The sequence below is a fragment of the Styela clava genome, chromosome 5 (assembly GCF_964204865.1).
Source record: "Styela clava chromosome 5, kaStyClav1.hap1.2, whole genome shotgun sequence".
Taxonomy (NCBI): domain Eukaryota; kingdom Metazoa; phylum Chordata; class Ascidiacea; order Stolidobranchia; family Styelidae; genus Styela; species Styela clava.
The window spans coordinates 17891450-17917055 of record NC_135254.1 but is presented as its reverse complement, the minus strand read 5'-3'; the positions used below and the strand labels follow the sequence as shown (position 1 = coordinate 17917055).

General features: G+C 33.9%; 2 protein-coding genes across 2 annotated transcripts; both read left to right on the top strand.

Moving 5' to 3' along the window:
- Positions 1 to 1043: 1043 nt before the first annotated feature.
- On the top strand, positions 1044 to 5492 carry LOC120344045 (DBH-like monooxygenase protein 1 homolog). Its single transcript, XM_039413130.2, has 11 exons — positions 1044 to 1225; positions 1469 to 1579; positions 1821 to 1973; positions 2057 to 2147; positions 3080 to 3258; positions 3402 to 3479; positions 3676 to 3777; positions 4123 to 4225; positions 4665 to 4833; positions 4900 to 4994; positions 5355 to 5492. The coding sequence occupies exons 1-10, from the start codon at positions 1067 to 1069 to the stop codon at positions 4943 to 4945; spliced, it is 1191 nt and encodes a 396-aa protein (XP_039269064.2). The 5' UTR covers positions 1044 to 1066; the 3' UTR covers positions 4946 to 4994; positions 5355 to 5492.
- LOC120344772 (DBH-like monooxygenase protein 1 homolog) lies at positions 5467 to 25336 on the top strand. The gene is made up of 17 exons (XM_078113163.1): positions 5467 to 5511; positions 7313 to 7452; positions 7533 to 7626; positions 17098 to 17208; positions 17461 to 17613; positions 18333 to 18423; positions 18865 to 19043; positions 19803 to 19880; positions 20173 to 20274; positions 20622 to 20724; positions 21387 to 21556; positions 21647 to 21741; positions 22029 to 22185; positions 22415 to 22554; positions 23152 to 23245; positions 23860 to 23955; positions 24189 to 25336. The coding sequence occupies exons 1-17, from the start codon at positions 5467 to 5469 to the stop codon at positions 24360 to 24362; spliced, it is 2022 nt and encodes a 673-aa protein (XP_077969289.1). The 3' UTR covers positions 24363 to 25336.
- Positions 25337 to 25606: the final 270 nt, after the last annotated feature.

Sequence of the window (25606 nt, the reverse complement as noted above, 5' to 3'; positions counted from 1 at the left end):
TAGTAAAAAAAGATAAAAAAAAAAGTTCATTTCTCAAAATGTGGTATAAGATACTTTGGGTGTACTGTGGAGATATATGTGATACGTGAAACAAAATTATTGAATTAGTTCATAAATGTTAACAAATAGATAAAAAAAAAAATCACGTGCATTTTAAATAATAAAACTACGTGTTCGAATCCATTCAACCGGAGAAACAAACCCCGTGAAATGGGACTTTCTCCTTTTCTTGCAACATACCTTTACAACAAGAATCACGTGAAAATACCTCGTGATTGGTAATCGTAGACAATGAAATTTTGGGTAAACAATCGGGGTAAAAAAATCTCAAAACCCTTTTTATCACAAAAATCGCATGTTTATACAGAAGATAAATCGAATACTCCCACATATTCTTGAAGTACGCTTTAATGGTATAGGATGTCGGAACTTGTTTCTTACATTGAGCAGAGTTATTAATTAAGGTGAACTAGTTTAGGTTTAATAAAAAAAAATTTAGTTTTTGTATACATTATATGTACAGAGTAGAAAATATCGATATACCTCATTCAATGCGTTAATCTATAGAAAACTCTATCGTTTGGAGTGAATGGTGAATCACGATTTGGAACGTATTTATTGCAGACAAAAATTTAGTAGTTTTGCTTTTGTGAAAAATGATTCGCATAAAGGTATGACTAAGGTTGTTTCTATAGTTCAATTAGGATCGTCATTTAAAGAAAATTAACTGCAATTGCAATGAAGAGCCACAAAAAACTAATGGGTAAATGAAACTAGGCTTTTAAGAGCACTCATGTCAAAAGCTATATCACAATTAACCTTCGCACATCAATTTATACTAATTATGAGAACATCTGGTATTACATGTAGTACACATGTTATTCTAAATTTATTTTATCGTCAATATACAAGTTGTGGTTTCATCGACTGGTGATAAAACGCCTTAACACGATAACAGACTTGACTGGGAAAGTTCTATAGAATCTCAACAGATGATATACACAAGATGCAACAAATGATTTTGTTTACTCTTTATTTGATATGTTAAAATACATCTCGGCTTAAAATGATACAAAGGATGCTTTTTTATATATGTATGGTGATGTTAGCGGTGGGCGTGGAGAGTCAAATGAGTCCGAGTGAGAGTTACACGCACTCTGCAACGTTGAGATCTGGAAACATTTTATTGTATTGGAAATTCAATGACACTCATATTACTTTCGAGGCAAGTATGAATGAAACTGAAATTTAATCTTGAAAATTATTGATTGGCATCATAATAATTGATATTAAATTTGAGAATGTGTTTTTCTTCTAAATGTAGCAAGCGCAACTGTGGTATATCTGAATTTATCAGTTAAACATATTTTGTAGCACAAAAACTCAATTTTTCTGTGTGTTTGTTTCAATTGTAATAACCGCCTAAGTCGAAGTCATATTTAGTTCATTACTAATTAATGTTTTGCAGGTGATTGGACAGACAACGGGATGGATTGGAATCGGATTCTCTCCAAACGGAGCTATGACAGCATCCGATATAATTGTAGGATGGGTGAAAAATGGAATTCCTACAGTGACGGTATGTACCGTTCAATATTTTATTTTATAAATTACACGCTTCGCGTTTTACTACTTATTCTCAAATGATAAGATAACTACGATGTTGAGATTGATATAATAACCAAAAATTAATATAAAAACATTTGTAATAAAATAATGCATCCAAATAAAAAAAAAACTCTTCAAACTTGTTGTTTCAACAAATCATTTTGTATAGTATAGTATAACTATAGACCATGATTATATTAATCAATTTGCAGGACAGACACGGAGGTTCATCGAACACCTACCCACCTCTTGACCCTGAACAAAATATTGAAGTACTGGGAGGTGCAGAATCAAATGGGTGGACAATGTATAAATTTTCACGTCAGATTGCTGCCTGTGAGAGTGCTTATGATAGAGAGATCACGGTACAAATTGTTATTATAGAGAGTTGGTATTTAATATCATTGTACCTATTTTTTGACTGTTATTATCCTGTTTTTAAATGTAGTCAAACACAGAAAAATTAATTTGGGCATATGGCGACGCCGATCCTACAGGAACAGATCTTGTCACGGGTGATTACCATGGAACAAGAAGAGGTATTAGGTTTTTCATTTAATGTTTAAACTCCGTCCCAATATTTCTTCCTAGTAAGACTATTTATAAGAGATAATATTGAAAACATCATTTCTCGATCATGTGATAGCAACCTTTGTGCCATTTATGCTTATTTCAGTTTTGGAAAGTGGGGCATAAATCTATGTAAAAGTATTTACTTAGAGCTTCCTTGTTTATTTAAAGATTTGAACTATTGTTTAACTTGACATTATATAAACATTACACAAAATCGTGCAATACCAAAAATGATAAATTGCGTGAATCACGAAAGTTTTGAAAAGTAGTGAGGCGCTCCTTAACGCATTTAAAAATTCTTGATCATTGTGGTAACTTATATAATATTTTGAGTGTCAAGACAAACATCAAGACGTTATTGTGTCAAGACAAACATCATGAGCAATCGATCGTTCTAAGTAAACGGGTGTGGCTTAAACGTGAGCAGTAGTAGCAAAAATAAATAATATAAGGCGAGAAGATCTACAGTATTCAGAGTTACAATCATTTTCTACTATCATTAACTAAAAATACATCTATTGTCAAAAATTGTTAAAGTATATTATAGCAAAAAATATTTAATTTCGGCATATGCTCATATTCTTAATTATATCAATCTGAAAATGCGAACGTATACACTTGAATTTATTTGGTATTTAGTAAGATTCACTAAAACTGATTGCGTAAATGTAACCGCTTTGTATTATTCAATTTCTTCTGCTGTGAACTAATACTAATACTGTGAAGTGCGAGCTTGGCTTGAGCTGATGTTGGGGATCACATGATCATATCGCTCCACCCAGTCCATGCGTATAAAAGTCTTTGTCGATGATTCTCGTTAACAATATAATAATTTTTTCCCCATTATTATTTGTTGTTGAACTTCCTATAGTAACTGAGTATAATTATTTCATTACAGGGGTAGAAAGCATGTTTTTTCTGCAATCTTCCGGAGTTCCAACTGGTCTTCCAGTCGGACCTGTATACAGCACGTTTGAGGTTCTGGCAACAGAATTTACTATCCCATCAGAAGATACATATTACAATTGCAAACTTTATAAGCTTCCGGATTTTGGTGGAAAACAGCATATTGTTAAGGTATTGCAAACGTTACTATTGCTCACTTTGAATTTTTGCGCTTGTTTCAACTAAACTTTAGTTACTAAAGGATCAATGTTGTCATATTCTCGATGTGATCCGATACATGTTTACATGCCGTAAATGTTTTTTCTACTTTGCAGTGGGAACCGATTATTCAAGCTGGAAATGAACTCCACGTACATCACATGATTGTTTACAGATGTGGTGACATGCTACAGGTGAGACATTTTAAACTTAAAGTAGTTTTAGGAAAGCGCTTTAGATTCCCTTTCATTTTAAAAAATTTTTTTATCAAATAAAACAAATCTATAATTATACATATTAATTACTATACAATTATTTTCGTGAATGGTGTGTATAAAATATGGCGCAATAGTATAATTTAATTACCAATTTTGTTAAATTTATTTTCAGAACGAATCTGAACTCGGACAGGATGCCCGTTGTTATTCATCAAATATGGCTCATTTTGCCACTTGCTCGGTTATCATTCTTGAATGGGCAGTTGGAGCAGGGGTAACAAGTTAACTACTCTATATTTTTTTTCGGAATTGGATATCAAGAATATTTTTATTAAATATAACTTCAGTCAAATTATTACCATTATTAAAACCACATCAATCTGCAATCAGGTAACATTTTGCTGCATTTAAGGATCCAAACACTTTTACGCCTGAACTATTGAACAGATATATTTTTTTTGTTGTAATGTGTTTATGAAATATGAGTGAGGATTTTAGAGTTTCTACATTTTTTGAAAGTATATTGAATTATACCTAGTAAATCCATTTACTTTATCATGGTCTTCATAGTTTCTGTATTACCATATTAAAAAGAGATGCAAATTGAAACATATTTTAGGCAATGATATACCCCGAGGAAGCTGGTTTTCCTGTCGGTGGACCAGAAAATCCAGTGTACATACAGTTGGAAACACACTACGATAATCCAAATATATTATCAGGTTAAAAATTCGTAGACATGCTTGGAGTATATTTGAGACATATTATACTTTTTGTCACCACTAAAATAATAAAATAGAAAATAAATATGGATTCATTGATCGGATTAATGAATGAGTAAATTTTAATTGCACGAAATTTCCTTCCATATTTACTGTATTTTTCTTGTATAATATTTATATTGTCCTGAAACTATTTTCTAATATAATCACAACTAAACAAAATTAGAAAAGAAAAAACTAAATGCTTTCCAAACTAAAAGTTTCAAACTTTCTCGAACAGAGAATATTTTTTGAAATGTTTTATAAAATGCATTCTGAGTAATATTGGCTCAATATGCTCAAAAGCTTTGTTATTCATAAAAAAACGCAAAGACTGATTAATTTATTTCTTATTTAAATACGAATGGCATACTTACGTGGCCAACTGTTTTATTTTTAGGTGTGCGCGACAGTTCTGGAATTCGATTCACTTACACTTCGACATTGAGACAATATGAAATTGGCATTATTCAGGTCGGAAATATGGTTAATGGTCTTCAGCATTTAATCCCTCCTGGTGTAGAGAGTTTCCTCAGCATTGGACATTGTACTGACCATGTGTTGCAAATGTAAGTCACAAGTCAACGAGTTTCATTTCTAGAATAGCCCGAAAATAATTGATTTTAATTTTTTAGAGAATGGCGGCATCTGGACTTAGCAACGTTACTGCGTTCAGTGTAGTTCTTCATTCTCATCTTGCGGGAAGAAAATTGAGATTGAGACATATTAGGTAGCTTGATTTATCAATTTGCAAAAATTATTTAATTTTTTTCAATTGCTAATTCATGCCATCCTTTTTCAGTGAATTGATCTGTTCAAATTTTTTTAGAAGCGGTTTGAAAATATGTTTTAAATATTTATTATATTGGATATTTCCAATTCATGTTGTGTAAGTCAGAAAATTGTGATATTTGACGTACAGAGCGCATCCGATAGTTTTCTGTTCCCCCTTAAATATACATTGGTGACATTTAAACATTGCTTTTGCTGTCTAGTATGTTATATTTTCAGGATCTAGAACGATTCTTACATTTTAAAAATTCTTTAAATTTAACTTTTCCTAAAAATAATGTACCGTGCTTTCGTTTAGAGATGGCGTTGAACTTCCTTACTTGGGCAATGATGAGAATTACGATTTCAATTATCAAGAAGCAAGATATTTCAACCCAGGAGTAAATATCAAAAGTACTGATTATTTACAAATGGAATGTGATTATAACACAAAAGGTCGAACAGTAATGACAGAGGTTAGTTAATTCATATAAACGATATTCAATGATTATTGAAACAAGAAAGCAACATTTAAATATATGGACACTAATACCACAACGAAGTAGTACGGTTATGCAATCTTTCACCGTAGACTAACGGTACCGCAGTCTTAAACGCCTTTTCACAAGATCGTAACGCACGCGAATGCGGAACCGCCACAAGGTGCGCAATTTTTAATTTTGATGACGTCATGAAGCGAATCGTATGGAGCCGACAAAAATTGTTTACCACTGAACATTTTAAAGTATTTGGTCCAGTAATTTCAAGAGAAAGGCCGAATTTACCATTGGGCAAGGTATGCCCTTTTAAGCATCAGGTGACCTCGACATTCAATCTTGTAATTTGAAAAGGCTTCGAGATCAAAGCTGGTTTAAAATATCATGAAACTTATATGTCTTCAATTTTTTAATCAGGTTCATAGTTTTCGTACCAAATATTCACTCTTTAAAGCAAGGGTTCTTAACCCGCGCCCGTCGATGCATATTTTGCGGCCCGCAATGATATTTGATGAACCCAAACATATATCACGATATCTGCGGCGTAACGAATATAAACGATTTTTCAATTCGGTATCATTCTTCTCGTCTCTAGCAGCGCACAATGAGACTATGGAATGTGTCATCACAGAAAACAGATGAATTACGTATTGTTACGTAAAAATTGAGTTACTTAGCTTGCTCATCGCTTCCTCTATCTATCTTCGGAAATGCGCTTTACAATAGGATAAATAAATTGTAAAACATTCTTGTTGTTGAATATAAATATATTTTTTCTATGTTGTCAAATTCTGTCACAGTTCTTGCTAAGGGAAAAGTTGTCACTGCAAACTTAAGAATTCTATCCATTAACTACGTTTTAGAATGCATAAAAATGAATACAAGAAGCATATTAAACATCAGTATCGGACTTATAAATAAATTAAATAGAATAAATACATGACAATAATATTCTGCGGCCCGTCACATCTTTCGTGGTTAAATGCGGACCGTTCATTTGGGAAGTTGAGTACCTCTGCTTTAAAGGTTAATAAAATATTAAATACAGGCAAATAAATTAATTTGTCTAAATTATAAACGCTCTGCCCTTTAACCGTAAAAAATATAATATAATGAATATTTGAACAGTTTTTAGTATGTTTATGCCTGTATTTTTTTTAAATATGAGATAATACCGATATTTATCAATACTAACCTATTAAAACGCCATGATGATTCTTCATGCATCATATTCATTGCTAAACAGGGGCCCAACAAATAACATCGTGGCGAACCATTGACCCGCGGGTCAAAAAGTAGCCCATCGTTTTTTTTTCGGTGATCAGCCAAGTCAAAAATAAATGCAAAAGATACAAACATTACAGTGATTTATATGCAAGCGAATTTAGGTTTTCGCATTCAATTCAATTTCGCAGTAAATTCCATAAAATCGAGTATCAGATATCGCCTCTGTCCTGATATGAGTGCTGCTCAAAACTAACCCCAGAAACATAAAATCGCAGAAAACATGATGCAGCAAGTTTCTCATTGATTAAATATCTATGACCGACAGTCTTCTTTTCCGTAGTAAAAATATAATTTTTGACACAATCATTAAAAAAAGTTCACCATCACTGGCCTGGCGCCTCTCTCTCATCGTATAAAATCGGCCCTAGATGCTACTAAATATTACTTTTTTCCGATCGCAACAACGACGTTGAAATATTTGTAATTTGTTTGTGAAATATGTTTCTTGTAGAATTATTTATTTTATTGTTGAAATTTTGTTTTTTTTTCGTAGGGAGGACTTGGTACTATGCAAGAAATGTGCATGGCGTTTGTTGCGTACTATCCAAAAATTGATTTATCTTACTGTATATCAACTGTGAGTCTGTTCGATTCCTGGCCATACTTAGGAATTGACTTATCAAAGATACAGAAGTAAGACCAATTCATTCATATATGAGATTTAGTTTGTATTTTGAAAGTATCCACAGACTATAATAAGCAATATTCTGCAGGATTGATAACACTGTTGGAGATCGTCTGTCTCATTTCAACTTGTCCGGACCTACGGAAGTTGCAGGAAAGACGCTCTTGGAATATATGAACGAGGTGAGTATAGCTAATCTGAAGTATTGGGAAATGTTATAGTATTTTCATCTAAAAATCACGCTTTGTCGGCATTCAATTTTTGTGAGAGTACGAATCAAATCCATAATGTTGTTCCTTGCCCGCCCATGCCAATATGGAAAATTTAGACTTAAAAATTTTGTTTTTCCGTAGATTCAGCGTTCGTTGAGCGTTAAGAAATATCGTGTGTATACCCACAGAATGTACCGGTCCAGTTTGATTATACTTTTATATGGCACCTCTAATGACGTTGAAAGTTGAACAAACATATGAATCCAGGAAACAATAGCAATGAATCAACTTAGGCCTGAACCTTTTATTTACTGCCAATCTGAGCCCATTTTGAAACTCATAATTGACTCATTTTCTGAAAAGCTTGCATTGAACAGAATCTGGCAACTGTCCTTTGAAATACGTCGACGTTTGAAATACGTTGAACGTCTCTCTCTCTCTTACCATTGCGTTGGTAAGAGAGAAATTCAAAAATTTTCTGAGAAAAAGTTTTTTCAATTTGAGCTCTGGGGTGAATACACGCGAAACGTGAAGCGCATTACGTCGCCTTTCAAAAGAGTGCAAAATAGAACTCGTAAACTAAATCTGGCGCGTGTTTTTGAATTGAAAATCAGAGCTTGTCAATTACTCGCTAAGCGCGTAGTAATCTAAAAAGTCTGGAATTGTTTCTTTGTGTTTCGCGTGCTAAAGGATGTTCGCTTGCACCGTCAAATTACTTTTCCTGCCAAGTAAACACAAAGTAGTTATATTTATAAATTTCGACACATTTGCGCTCAAAAAAAATCACACTATGATAAAATGACAAATATACATACGAACATATGAAATATGATTTTTTTATACGCATCGATTTTTTTAAGAGTAATTTAAGCGCAAATTTACGCATAATATGTCATCTCCACTGCCAAGGAAAAGACAAAAAAGCAATGACAAACTTGTCGCACAACCGTAACTTGCACAGGCGCGATTATGAGGAAGCTCTGATCATGCATGGACCAAGGATAAACAAACACTTCAACGCCGTTGTAACGGCGGACCACTCTGGAATACTTTAGACATCCCAAAAACATTAAGTTAAGAACCTATAGCCAGATTATCACCTGGGATAAATAAGGTGCTCGTCTATAATTCACTTTTAGCAGGGAAGAGAGTTTTAATAGTCCAATTTATAGCGTGAACATACGAGTGAAAACAATAGGAAAAGAGAGGTGATAATAAATAGTTTTCCACCAAATGCCCTGGAGTAACTACATTAAGTTCAACGAGACTCACAACACGATTGCTGAATAATTGCATCCAAATAATCATCCTCGAAAGGATTACAAGCATGATAAAATAAAAGACAAAACCCAGATCTGGTGGTCCAAATAACTACTATAAGGTCATAAATCTGAGCATGTGACGCTAAAAACATCAAGGCAAAAAAGATTAGGCTTCATGCAGCCTTCAACAGTCGAAAAGAGCAAGTAGGCAAAGCCCCCTTATAATGTGCACATGGTACATCTTTGCCCGGAGATCTAGGATGCTTGTGATATTCCTATAAGAAGAAATCTATAAATTGGTACAATAGCATATTGATATTTTCATTGCAGCTCGATTGGAACCAACAAAACATCACAAACTTTGAAAGTTTCTATAACTCAGCACCACAACAGGGTTTGTGTATCCCGTCGAATATAAGTCAAACAGTAAGTTTTATTAAATTCATAAAAAACAATGACTATTACACTTCACGACACAAGAAATTTTAAATTCAGAAATTCAGCCAATATTATAGATATTGAATACGTTATGAGAAATGAAATTCGATGCAGGAGTGTGTTCATAGACGATTTAAGCACAGTTTTATTTTGCATTCCAGATTGCTCAGACATTTGTTCCAATCAATATTACAAGTCCTTACATCCCCCCAGTTAAAGAATGTGTGGTTACCTCGACAAGTCAAACGACCACTTCACTTACTACAACTAGCCATGGTCACATCGTCAAATCGTCTCGGATTAGCTATATAATCTTGATGATTTGTATCCATCTGTACTTCAACAATTAGACGTCTATATACGATACATCTTAAAAGAATTTGTACAACAGTGATCATTTCTTTTTACTGTTACCTACATAGATTTCTTATTTTATGCTTAAGTTCAAACATATCAATTTGTTTGTATAAAAACTCTCCTCAAGAAACATTTAGAATTCAACAAAAAAAAATTACTTTAAAATTTTAAAAATATTTTGTAAATCATCAATTTACGAATCAACATGACAAATAGGTAACACAATTTGAAATAAACATTTCAGTTTTCTCATTTTCAAATATATTTGCAACATATTATGTTCTGTGTTTGGCGTGTTTGAATATTTTTTAAACAAATATCATCCTGTTCAATCAAATGTTTATTAAACAAATATCATCATGCATTTTATCCGATCGGGTTCGTAAGTACGATTGTCGCTGTTTCGTATCAAAATAAGGGAAGATGTCAATCATGTCACCGACGTCAATAATATAGTGATATAAATATATATATCTTAGGCGGAACAGTCTTGAATTCATATACAATTGAGCCTTTCAGTATGATATAGAAGTATTAATATGATTTCGGTTACTAAATGTCCTATAAAAATGTGAATGTTTGTTCCCCAATCGATTTAATTTCTTTCAAATAATTTGGTACATTTTGCACGCTGTTGGTAATTTTTAATAGATACCAACAATACAATGCATCGATTTCTCTAATGCAGAGTAGACATGTGTTTGTGCAACCGCCACAAAATGCACACATTTCGGGGGCGTCATAGCATATAAAAACGAATCTCATAGAGCCCAGAGAAATATTTGAAATTAAAAAAGTAATGGCCTCCCAGCGAAAAATACAGTCCACTGAAGATTTGACCACTGAAAATGCCAAAGCAATTGGTCGAGTAATTAAAGAGAAATGCTATTTTTCCTAACGATAAGAAGAAGAAGAATTAATGAAGAACAACAACATAATAACAAAACGATCAATAGGTCTACTCTGTGTCTAATAATCTGCTCCTCGAGCGTAGATTATAAAACTAAATTATGGGGGAAATTTGCAGGCGCCGATTTGTCGCTAAACTTGAAGTGAAGTATCGCGGGCCGGATTATTTTATTCCAAAGGCCGGATATAGCCCGCAGGATGCTGACCTTTCCTCAACAGCTAGCTTGTGCGAAGCGACCTACGCATGTCATAAGATCAAAACCAAAAAATTTTGCGCCTACAACTCTTAGAAAACATATGTTAAGTAACGGTGCGGCTTGCGGTTTTCCCTAGATATTTGTATCTGTCCCTCCTGTATTAAATGTTACACACCCCTAATTAATTGAATACCGATTTGACTGATTTTAATTATCATGGTTTGAACGTCTCTGAAACTCACGAGATAAAAATACCTTCAAAATTATAAGAAACTTAATATCCACACAATATAATTCTGTAGATAACAAATTATTCAGAAGACACATCAATATATTCATCTGTTTTCTATATATAATATTGTTCTTTCCAATACATTAAACCGTGGCTTTCAAATCGCCTTTGTAATATTGATTGGAAAATATCCTTTTCTTAAAAAATAATATAGTAACGAAACTCTCATATTGCACCATTCGCGCATGCCATACAAAGCCTCAATGTCAGTATCACATTCTTTACACCAGTTTTCCCCCCTGACTAAGTAATCGACATAAATTTATTCTTTCGTATTCATTAGTATTAAACAGTAGAATAAACAATAGAACCGACGAGGATGAAAGAGAGATCGTCAGTAGCAAGTTTGCATAACAAAATTAAAACAAGCTTATAATTTTATAAACTAGACAACTGCATTATTTTGCATGTTTCATCTACATATGATTGTGAATCACTGTTCTCAATTATGAACTTTATTCCAGTTTCGTAATAGGGAAACCGGATCGAAAAAAACCCATTAGTTCTTGTATTTCACGTTTCTGCTACCAACCACAGGGAGGAAGATTCAGGGGTTGTTCGATGAGTTGACTTGAAATGTTAGCAGTAACGAGATAGGAATGCGTGTTCCTGTCGTGCTAAAATGACATGTTGTTATTATTTCAACTAATTTGAGAAATGAGTTAAAATACCTATATATACCAGTGTTTCTCAGCGTTTTTGTTTGTGGACCCCTTTTAGTTTGCCAATCGCCAACTGTAAAAAATCGTGATTCTGTATTAGGTCATGCAAAAATGTCAGGTCGTGCATAAAATGCACACACAGTTAACAGTAGAGATGCCAGATGAATTTTCCTGACTCTAGTTTATCACAAAATTAATTCTGCCAGTTCCAGAGCACAGGGCTTGACTAATTTCTCCTATCATGCGAGGGTTTTCTGATTAGCAATTTGTACACAAGTTACAATCATAAGTGGGTTTCGTAAGAGTTTGAATATTTTCCAAGTAGGTATAAAGTTTTTCATTTTCCTCTATATTTGTAGTTTAGCAACCAATTAATTTGAAACTAAAAAGGGCGTGTCCAGAGAGGACCATATAGGGACAGAAGCTCCAGGATCACATTATATACACTTAAGCCTCAATACCAGTTATACTGTTGCAATCCAAATTAGCGTAAACATGAAAAAAATCAATATTTTCGATTGGAGGCCAGAAACCCGTCACAGATCGGCCACTATAAAAAAGTTCTGAATAAAGAGTAAAGTCTTTGCCCCGATAAATCATCATCAGGCTAAAATGCCATATTTTCTTAAATTTGACATTCTGTTATGCAAATGGTTAAATACATTTAAATCCATAGTTAAATTTCACATTCGCTACAATAGCTTAGTGAGGAAGTTGAGTAAAAAGATGTTTCTAGATTAACGGCCGATAATATATAACAAGTATTGAAGTATAATAAATGAAGTATTTGGCATTTTCATCCAAGATTCTTACAGGACTCTTTATTGCGTGAAAATTTACTAACACATAATATATTTCCAATCGCGTGTTTAGCCTGTTTTCTGCGAATAAGATCAGCAAGCACATGATACTTCCTCAAGCAGACATACCTTGATCATCGTCAAGACATACTAAGATGTCAGAAAACGAAATTAAAATGTACTTGGATTAAATCCAACCTTCCACCGCCTTTCATGCAGTAAAAATCAGTAAGTTTAATTTAAAAAATTGTTTTTACCATGGTGGCAATACTCAATACTCGAAGAGATATAGTATTTTGATTAATGTTAATTTCCCATTTGGTAAAAACACTTCTGGCAAGATTCTTAGATACCGCAAGAATTGCTATGGCGCTATTTTGAATACATGATTACTTTGTCCACCGTTTTCTATCATTTTGTCATTGGGAAATGTGTTCGACGGCAAATCATTCTTGCTCGTCATGGAGAAATCACCATACACATAGAATAGAAAATGTACTGCCGCGGGTAATAAGTTTATCGTACACCCAGTCTGACAAATGATATTCAAAGATACTGATATTTGTCATAGTTGTGTCACTTGAAGTCCAAAAGTAGAGCTGTACAAAAGTAGAGCGAGTAACTAACTCACCATGCCTTATGTTCAAATAGCAAAATTACAATTTCCCATGGCGGTGTCATCAACGGCAATAAACCAGTTGCGGTCGATTTTTGCTAGGTCGAAATTCATAAATTCATAGTAAGTTAAATTTATGCAAACGATAAACAACGGAAATCTACCTTTAAAGCCAGTATAAATAACTCATGGCGTATAAAATTTAGTGTAAAATCTCAATGAATATTGATGATTTGAAAATGATTTAAGATCGAACGACTGAATTTTAAAAAAATTTTGAACATGATATTTGTAAAAATATACTTATTCATACCCCTGCTTGTTTTATGGTAAATGTTTTCAACAAGAATATATCTCGTTGGGTCAGATAAAAGGAAAGTTTAACCATATCAAGGCACCCAATTTTATTTAACTCTATTGAAAGACATCAAAAATATTTAAAATTGACAACACAGTCAAATCATATATCCAAATAGGATATCTGCTATACAGATACTATTTATAAGCAAAATTGACGCAATACAAACAACATAGCGGGAGTACTGCTAGTGAAATGCTGACAAATATATAATAAAGTATGCCATAGTGCAAACCACCTTACCTAGTTAACTCTTATGTCAACTTTTGGGTAAACTCTTAGATCAACTCTTGGGTAATTATTTATATCGATAGTATACGATTTTACATTACTTGCATGTCATGAAGCTAACAGGATGCGAGCGGAAGAGTAGGCTACTACATATACTAATACAGTATATGACCAGTTATGGGGTTTAAGAGGTTCTAGAAACCTCGTGATAATCAGCAAACCCGTTTCCCTTTTTTGTTTTAGTCGTTAGTCGGCCAAAGCAAAAGGGTAGCGTAAAGGGCAGCTTACGACTACGAAAATTACGTTTTAGATTCATATAAAGCGTGTCATGATGATATATAATGTTTGTAGTGACATATTTACAATTTCTATAATGTGGAAACATCTTTTGGAAATGAGTTTAATGTAAAACAGAACCTTTTTTTTTTTTTTTAATTTCGAATCCTACCAATGTAAACGTTATATCTAACGGACAGACAATATCAATGGCGTATTGTTGTGTTTATACTAAATTAAATAACTTAATTGTCAATACGTCTTCCGAATAGCTTTAGTTTAGTTGCAGTATTACCGAATTAGTATCGCAAACGCTGCTATAAACTGGAATAAATTATCTGCCAGCACCTGTAAGCGTCATATGGCTAAATAATGTTTAAAAAAGGATGGTTTGAAACAGTTGACAGCACTTATAAACACTATCATGACAGGCATAAAAAAATTTGCAAGAGTAAAGAATACGAAGACTATTTCAAAAGTCACGGGTCGGGGAAAAGTCAATAAAACTTACATCTGTGCGAAACTAAGCTAAATGTGATAGTTTGGATATCTGTGGTGAGGTATAAGGTTACATGAGTAGAAGAAATAAAAATAAAATTCCAGAGTATCTTCGTCAAACCCCTGGAACAGCTTCACCAAACCCCAGGGGGTTCGATCAAACCCAGGCTCAGAAACATTGCGTTAAACTGAGCATAAGAAGTAGTATCCATGCTATATTTCATGTTAGATAGATATAATAGTTTGGAAGACTGTTAAGTATTAATATAAAATGGGGTCCATACAATTGGTAATAGTGTGTTACATGATATATGGATAGCCTATATGCAAGTACCGTATATGCTCGTTTTACCGCCCGATATTGATTAATAAGGGCCCGTTTGAATACCCACCCGATATAAAAGCTGAATTTTCAGTGGTAGAGAACAATAGGAAATAAGAAGCGCCTTTGTCACAACGCTGTTGAATTTTAAGCGCTGGTAGATAACACCCACGCCTTATGCGTCGAATTACACAACAGATAGCATTGATTACCGTCGCGACGCCCAAGTGGGTCGTTTCAATATTGATAGGGCGTCGCAAAACTTTTCTTCTTTTGATTTGTTGTTTCTTGTTAATAATATAAACTACGGGTAATATGAGGGAATTACTCTTAAGACGTGAATAATTTGCGTTTGACGTAAATAAAATGACATGGAAAAAGGATTAATGCCGTGAAATATTTGTCTTCAAAAATTTTTGTGTATAATTTTACTTTAAAAATAACAAGCGCCCGTGCTTGAATAAGGGCCCGGTTAGTGAGTTTAATTTAAAAATATCGGCCTGGGCTTCAAAACGAGCAAATGCGGTATATATCAGTACCTCATTACCGGTTAAAAATATAACACCGGAAATTTATTGGCGCTCAGTTACGTTGATCAATTTGAGATCCCATGAGTTTGATGTCGTGTACTTCACAGCTATGCCACGCGCTGCCTGCATGTTGTGCGCGTGAACTTTGTCCACGGTTTACAACCTCTAAACAATCTATCCTTTTATTATGAAGACTTTCTCCTCGTGGTGCACGCCTTCAATCAAAGCCACAACCAGAAGAAGACTTTCTTATTATAAAAATCCTATTCAAAAGATGGAAAAAATCCACTAGGCTACTCTAATTTATACATCTACAGATACACGGGATGTCACGTTTATCTGCTGGTACTTTATTTTACAGCATTGCATTAGTCAGGTATCAAATCTTATCCTAAACATCTATCTATACTATAAATTTGTTTATTGAACAAAAACTCTGGTACTAAGTTATCCGAAATGTGCAGATGGTGAATATAATTGGAGTAGTAAATATTTTCATTTTTCTCAAAAGAGATGCTGCTCATTTTTCAGAATCCGTTTTTAATCGATCTCAATTTACGTGGCCTCAACTTTAAATACAATGATAACTACTAGTAGAATCACAAACTTCCACTGACTGAATACTGACCCCATATTACTTGCCAATTTCTTATGCCCGTTACATGCTGAGATTTTGATATGGGCAACGAAATACAGCGATCTTCTTTCTTCTCAAAAGCAGCCGCGTATGAGCATCATGCTACGATGATTTGAAAAATTGACACATAATAATTCATACTCTCTATTGTAACTACTATTCAATATTTCAACGAGAATATCGGTCAGAGACCGAAGACTTATCGATCGAAAGTAGGGGATCCCCAAAACAGCGCTCCCACTCCATAGTGACACCTTGTGCCCCATCACTAATTAATCAATAACTCGCTAATTATACGACATAATTTGCCCAATATCAATAGGCTTCTGGTCCGAGATAAGATGAATGCACATGCAAAATCTCAATCTCGCTTTCGTGAGATATCGCGTGCATCTAACAGACAAACAAACAGACATACAGACAAACAAATACCTATCAACATACTTACCGATTGAAATCGATAAGTAATAACTATTCGAATGTGCAAGTGTTATCTCATCTATGCATCTTCACCGTCGATGTACGAGGTGTGGCTAAAACTACAAAAAATCTCCATACATAAACAAGATGCAAAAAAATATGTTTTTATTTAATTTTGATTATATAATAGACGTTGACGCATAGAATGGTACAGTTAGTGCTTTTTTATACATGTATCGCGGTATTGGCGGCGGGTGTACAGAGTAAAATGAGTCCAAGTGAGAGTTATACACATTCTGCAACGTTGCAATCTGGGAACATTTTATTGTATTGGAAATTTGATGACATTCATATTACTTTTGAAGCAAGTATTGTTAAAATTAAGTTCATTCTTGAATAAATTAAATGATGTTATATGGCTTAGTTTTGAATTCAAAAAACAAAAAATGTTTCAATTACAGTGAGGGTATATATATGTGATTTGTACGATTTAAAAGTTATCTTTTTTTCATAAACTTGATCTCTGTGTCTGGTATTTCTGCCATTAATTAAACCAATATGTTTGCTATAAACACAATGAACATAGTCATATATTTTATCAATTTATTTAGTTTGTTACTAATTATTCTCTTTCAGGTGATTGGACAGACAACGGGATGGATTGGAATCGGATTTTCACCAAACGGAGCTATGACAGCATCTGATATAATTGTAGGATGGGTGACAAATGGAATTCCTACAGTGACGGTATATACACTGCAATGTATATTTGGCTTAATAGGACACTTTTGTATTTTCCTATACAATACTTATTCAAATATTTCCTAAGTGGCTGAAAAATTATGACTTAATTATAAGATAAAATATAATATAAAAAATAAATATAAAAACGTTTGTAATAAAGTATTGAATTAAATATGAGAGAAACTCAGTTAACTTAATTTTGAAAATGCCCCATTGGTATCTATATCAAATTTTACATGAAACTTTTTTTTGCAGGACAGGCATGGAGATTCATCTAACACTTACCCACCTCTTGACCCTAAACAAAATATTGAAGTACTGGGAGGTGCAGAATCGAATGGGTGGACAATGTATAAATTTTCACGTCAGATTGCTGCCTGCGAGAGTGGTTATGATAGAGAGATTACGGTACAAAACTTTATTCTTATATTTTAATATTAGAATATGTAAATGATACACTTTAACCTGATAAGCTGTGAAGGCGACAAGTACGTTTCGACCGAGATGGTCGGCCTGTAGACTATGTAGCTGGCTGTATTCGTAAATTCCTTCGTCCAATCTAATACTCCAATATGATTGCTACCGACTTGTAATGTATGAAGTTTATTCCAATATGATTAATTCGGTTCCTGTAATTCAATTCTTGAGGAACAAACGACAATACGACAACAATTACGCGCGAATAAGCTTAAATCTGTACGCAGAATGTCGTACATTCAAAGAATTTTGGGGTTACCAACAACAAGTCTACCTCTGTAGGACAAACATGCTTGATTAACATAGACCAAGTGAAAAAGCAGTTTACTATTCAATAATAAGCTTAAAATAGACAATCCTTGACGGTAAAGAAAATTCAGAAATCTAAACACTACTCTGACCTAAAATCTAAACTAGAAAGGCGCTACCAAATGCAAAGCGCAGCCTGAAACAACGAACTGGCCTTGAGTCTGAGTCCGTAAAACGCGGTCTCTGGGCACGTGACATCTGGTTGACGTCATAATAGATGTTAAATGACCCGTGGTATGACTATCAGTGAAATGGGAAAATATTGATCGTTACACGATATAAATAATAAATGTAACTATAAATGTAAACTATAAATGTAATTGTTCCGTTTCTAAATGTAGTCAAATACGGAAAAATTAATTTGGGCATATGGCGACAATGATCCACCAGGAGACGATCTTGCTCCCGGTGATTATCATGGAAACAAAAGAGGTATTGTTCATACTTGCATAGTTTTGTTGTGTTGTGCAATTTCAGCGTCATAGCGATGCAATATGAATTAGGCTACGGTGCTACGCTTAAGTATCCCGTGTGTAAAAATAAGTGAATCAACCACAAAAGAGGCAAACATTTATAAGCTATTTATTTTAACGTTAATAGAAGATTTATTTATAGCAGAAGTAGGGGAAATCATCGTGGATCACTATTATAACCCAATACATCAATTACTTTGTGCGATATCCGTTGTAAAAAAAAATTATAATTTATTGTCTAATAGAATTGACTTTCCTCGTCAGAAGCCATGTTTGTATTCCAGTGAAACGTATCTGTGAATTCTGAATTTATATATATTCCCCAAAGCTCTCCAAATTACTCATGCCTAAAATTTGCTGTAAGACTTCCTAGATACTGAATGTAATTATTTCAATTCAGGAGTGCAAAGCATGTTTTTTCTGCAATCTTCCAGAGCTCAAAACGGACTGCCAGTCGGGCCTGACTACAACACGTTTGAGGTTCTTGCAACAGAATTTACCATTCCATCAGAATATACGTATTACAATTGCAAACTCTATAAGCTTCCGGATTTTGGTGGAAAACAGCATATTGTTAAGGTATTACCATCATTATTTATTTAGTATGCCAATTAGACTTCAACGCGTTATTACTAAGAATAGAGAAATCGATTCTTGTGTCGATTATCCGTGGAATCCACTGCAATAATTTCCGACACATTAGAATCGATGGGTGAAACTTGGATTACAAACCAGGTATATTTACCGTTTTGTAAAATGTCAAGGGTACGTGCCACAATTTGGACCATATCGTATCGTTTTACCCTTACTCAGTGCACCATAAATATTTTTCACTGTTATAGAGAATTGGTTATGTCTCTTAACTTTAGTAACGTGTCATTACTTATAACTGTCTTGATACCGCGAGAAAGGAAATGTTCATTTAAAGATGAGGTTAATTTTTCAAACTCCGATTATATTAGCCAGAATTATCAACAATGACAAACGACAAACATAACTAGTATTTCAGTAAAGATTTCTTAAAACGTTTATATATATTTAATGCTTTGTCAGCATTCGTTCACTCAGTGGTCAATCTTCCAATAAAGAGAATAATTTTAAAATGTCTATATATATTTATTTAATGCTTAGTTAGCAATTCGTTCACTCAGGGGTCAATCTTCGAATATATATATATATATTTATAAGTAATACATGGAACCTATAAGTTTCATAACTTTTGTTGATATTGAGTTTTTACAATCTACTATGTAGAATGGCCAGTTTCAATTTTGTCAATATTTACCGCTTTTTATACATTTTCATACATGTTCACTTTTTTTTCATTTTACTCTACAGTGGGAACCGATCATCCAAACTGGAAATGAACTCTACGTACATCACATAATTATTTACAGATGTGGAGACATGCTAGCGGTGACTTATTTATTCATTTAAATTTTCATCCTTCCGTCTTTTCGTTTAATAAAGAAGCGATATATCACATCATTTACGTTTTGGGAAATATTTAGGCAATTTCAAAGTTATCTCTTTGAGAACAGTGTCGATCGCTATTTGTCATTCAGCGTATTATTTATTTAATTATGTATAAGTTAGGATAATATTATAGGCTTATAGCACCATAAAACCTTATTCATATCATGGATTATATGAATATAATACTTTGTATTAATGTTATTTTTTACAAATTTTTTGAAATCAATTTCAGAACGAAACAGAACTGGAACATGACGCCCGTTGTTACTCATCAAATATGGCTCATTTTGCCACTTGCTCGGTTATCATTCTTGAATGGGCAGTTGGAGCAGAGGTAACGTATTTAAGTAGGCCTACTGTTTATCGATTTTTTTGCTTGGCAGTTTGGTATCAAAAACCATTTAATAATTGATCAGTTGAATAACGCTATAAACATCTCAAATACCCATAACATATATAGCGTTTCCGTGTAGTTATTATGATTCCAAACACTTTTTGCGTATACCCAGTCGTGCATATATATTGTAGTTTTTGTCTGTTTTGTGAACTATGAAATAATAAGTCAGGTAACACACAATATATAATTTTATTTGTCACCATTTCACATATATATTCATTATATAAATATTTAATCATATCTGATGACATCATAGATAGATTTGTAAATCTGGTCGTTTTCAGGAAATGGTATACCCAGAAGAAGCTGGCTTATCTGTGGGCGGACCGGGAGATCCAGTGTACATACAGATGGAAACACACTACGATAATCCGAATGTGATATCTGGTAAATTCATCTGTCCGTAAAGTATATTCAGTTACATATTTACCACACATTCAAACTTTATTATGTTTCCTACAGTCAATAATTTAATAAAGATGAATCTAAATCAACTTTTACGATGGATAGAGAACTACTTGACCTCCGAAAAAAAACTTTTTTTGGCAGATATACTAGGTTGAAATGTTTTGTTTGTACATTCTGAATGGTATTGGCCTGTTATAAATATGATGCATAAATATGGATTGCTTTGCTATAAGTATTCTCATTATTGTTTTTGTTGTGAAAAAATTGCTTTCCTCGTTAAACACAGGGCCAGCTGCCAGAAATTTTCAGCGGTTTAAGATTGTTGTTGTCTCTAGAATGCTATTACTTTAATTATTTTTAAAATTTCTTGTGGTTTCTGTAGATTGTTTTTTCACGTAGCTTTGTCTGATGACGCCATCAAAAATAATAATTGTGCACCGAGTTGCGGTTCCGCGATCTCATTCAGCTATCTGATAGTCAGACTACCGGCACTGTAAATAATTTAATACCACATCGTTTCGGCTTTCGTGTCCATAGACTCGAGTATTGCTTTCTTGTTATTTTACGTAATACTTCAATGTCTTCACTTTTATCATTTATACACCGACTGAGCAATGATGGGACACGCTTTTTAATTTTAGGAGTACGTGACAGTTCTGGAATCAGATTTACTTACACTTCAACATTGAGGAAATATGAAATTGGCATCATTGAAATCGGAAATTTAGTTAATAGTCTTCAGCATTTCATCCCCCCTGGTGCGGAGAGTTTTAAGAGCATAGGACATTGTTCTGACGCATGTATCGCTAATGTAAGAAATAGGTTACCGAATTTAATAATAAGAATTTTTATTGTACCAAGTAAAGACTGCAGTTACAAATCACTAATATTTCCTATTTAGAGAATGGTTGACTCCGGGGTTAATAACGTTACTGTGTTCAGTGTTGTTCTGCATACTCATCTTGCTGGGAGGAAATTAAGATTGAGACACATGAGGTAGAGTAGTTGATCTATTTGAAAAAGCAACCCAATTGCCTCTGCTAATTACTAATTCGCGAACTACTGCTCATTGATTACTCCCGATCGTATTTTTCGAAAACTGACTTAGAATCAATTGTTTATTACTTTTGATTCTCTTGGTTCATGTTGTGTCGTCTGAACATCAGGTCACCTCTTATTACTGCTATCCGATGCAACTCTATATTACATCGATGAAGTCGAACCTTTCAAATTCTATCCTATCATGGCACGGGTAGAGTTCTGAATGTAATTGTTTTGTACAGAAATGGCGTTGAGCTTCCGTACTTAGGCAATGATGAGAATTACGATTTCAATTATCAAGAAGCACGACATTTCAATCCAGGGATTATCGTGAAAAGTACAGACTCTTTACAAATAGAATGTGATTATACCACAAAGGGTCGAACAGTAATGACGGAGGTTAGTTATTACGTAAAACAACCAGTCATTCAATGTAATAATTCCTCCTATATTATACTGCCTCAACACGTCAAGCAATCCAAACTGGTATACTATTTTTTAATATTTACAATTACAATTTCAAAATCCAACATTATTTATCTTATTACACTTGAATTGACGACGGTAGTTTTTCAAAAAATTATAAATATTTACTCTAATGCTGAAATTTTGCATTTGTTCTTTGTAGGGAGGATATGGTACTACGGAAGAGATGTGTGTTGCATTTGTATCATACTATCCAAAATTTGATTTATCTTTTTGCCTATCAACTGTCACTCAATACGTTTCGTGGCCATACTTAGGAATTGATCTAAAACAGATAAAAAAGTAAGATCAATTTATTCATATATATCAATAGACCTAAGCTTAAATATAAGGACACGGAGTCCAAAACGAAACTTTTTATCCACACTCCCCTACTATTCTGAACGACGCTGAAACGGTGGAACAACTACCGTAACTTACCACTATCTGCCCCAGGATTCGGTACGGCGGATCATCCTAGTTTTCATGGTACCCAATGTCGATGATGATTCATAAGTCCGATCTGAGTTTGAATCAAAATACCAATTGACTCGAGTCACAACTGTATCATAAAATTTTTTACAGTACCGCTACCTGTATCCTACAACAAGCATTGGATCGCTGAGTGCGATTTTAATTTTCGAATATTCGAAAATCTTCGAAGTAAAAAACGAATCCCACAGAGCCAATAAGAAAAGTAATTGCTTTCTGGCGACAACAACAATCCTTTAAAAGCAATTGGTCCAGTAGTTTATAAAAAAAGCGATTATTTCAAAACAAGAGAAGAATACAAACAACAACAACATGATACAAAAAGGATCCATAGATCCACTTTTTGTCCACAATCATGGTTTGAATTTTGAGAATAGCTGCATTCTCATAAAAAATTGACTATTGCAGGAAAAACAACACTGCCGGAGATCATCTTTCTCATTACATCCTGACTGGACCAGAAGATGTCGCCGGAAATACGCTTTTAGAATACATGAGCGAAGTAAGATTAGAGACAGCTTACTGTAATATAATTAGTACAGTATAAAGTATTTTCATCTGTCACACACATCCTGTCCCGCCTCTCGCCTAATTGCAGAACGGGGGGACATTGTTCTGTATTTCTTAGCCGATTACGGATAATAGTTTCATTAAATCATGCAACAAATTATATTACGCTTTGTTAGTACTTATTTGTAAGCATCCATGGCAGTCTTGATTGCTCCTAAAGAAATTCGGTTATCATTGGGAATGAAATAGGATGGAGGATTGATTTAACGCTGGATTTACCCGTTGAGAAGAGAGTACAGGTAAGTGAGGCATGCGCGGTGCAAACCCCAATGCGTGTAATATTCCCATATCTAAAACAGAAATAACTAACAGTTGGGGTTACGTGAAACTAACTACCTTTCCTTGCTTTATGCATTTGCGCTGGTGGATCCGTATGCGTATAACAAGAGTGAAAATGAAGTGAAGATTCTATTAAATTCAAGAGTCTTGCTGCACACTTACATACCTGTGCAGGAAGACTCTTGAATTGAACTAAAACAGATAATTCTTCATTTCCAAATTTAAGAATATAAACAAAATATGTGAAAATTACATTATTTATTGCAGCTCGACTGGAATCAGCAAAACATCACAAACTTTGAAAGTTTTTATAACTCAGCACGACACGTGGAGTTGTGCGTTCCAGCAAACCAAACTAAATCAGTAAGTTTCGATGTAAATATTATAAGAAATTATTTGAAAAATTTAGGGCCACAAAAAATTAGCTGAGTTGCATTGTTCAATTAGAAATCCTCAATTTTGATTTGATTTTAACCTGTATATACCAGAAGCGTTACAAATTTGGAAAAATAAACTATATTAACTTTTTGAAAACAATTTGGTTGAGGAGTGTGTCGTATGTGATTATTTAAGCAAATTTTGTCCTTGTATTTCAGATCGTTCAGGCATTTGTACCAGTTAATATTACAAGTCCATACATTCCTCCAGTTAAAGAATGTGTGGTTGCAACAACAAGTCAAACGACAACCAGCCATGGTCATGTAATCAAATCACCTAGTTTCATCTGCATATATTTAGTGGGTTTTCTTTGCAAATGCTACAACTGGTGAACGACACATTTTGATACCATTACTAAAGATAACCATGACTTCAATAATAATAATTTTCTTCTTATTAATGAATAGATTTCACATTTTATGCTTAATTCAGTCGATTAAATTGGTTTTTATTCATTATCACTGTATTATGTAATTCAAGCTATTTTTATTCCTGCTACAACATCCTAACATTATACGCATACGGGTCCACTAGTGCAAAGGCATTGAGGAAGGATTGGGAGTTAGTCTAGCGCAGGGTGGTCCAAACCCAGGCCCGCGGACCACATGTGGCCCGCCGCTTCATTATCTGTGGCCCGCGGCGCATTTGCGGGAATTTAAACAAAAAATCGCATTTGGTGTTGTTTCGCCATAAAAATAACCAGAAAAATCTTTTGACATATTGTTATATCACTAGTGTCAATGAATTGATTACTGCAAAGTTGAATAATGTGCTTGGCTAGTCTAAATAGTTTATTAGCTTTCTATCTTTTTAGTCGTGAATATCTGCTAACAAAATAGACTCCATAGAAAACTAAAAATTGAATGAGGAATCTATTAGCCTAGGTCAGATATGCCTGATAACTAAATAGTAATGTTATAGCCGAAGAATACAATTCCTGTCGGATGGTTTTTTACAACCAGGCTAAACCGTATTACAAAAAATGCTGCCTATACGTAAGAAAGTTTAGTAATTACCCTTCCAAATTCGATAAAATTCGGCAATCAATCAATTTGCAGTTATTGTGTAAACATGGGTTTGAAAAGAAAGCTGACGAATTCAAACAGATTTCTGACTGGATAATGGGATGGAAAATACCGCTTGCTTAATATCTCTGTAAGTTGGGTCGGTGAGAGTCTGAAACGGCAATTTCTCCTTATGACACCTTCTGTAGTAAATGTAGATTTAGTAAGATATTTGCAAGTTTTATTGAGTTTTTTGGTGGTTTTTGCATGTTTTAGCTTGATAAATGACAAATAATGATCAATGTGTTTGGACAGTAAACGTGTTTGTTTTGTATTACACTGTTCACCTATTCTTGGCACTGTTGTGGACCGCGAACAATACAAAAATAATAGTGTGGCCCGCGAGGCGGTCAACCTTGGACCACCCTGGTCTAGCGCATTGGTTCTCAAACTAGGGTCCGCGGTCGCTCAGGGGTCCGTGAAGCGATCTTAAGGGGACCGCGAGACAACTTTAACCTCGGCACAGAAGCACTTTAATTTCATGTAAATTTTGATGTCATGTTTTTACAGTG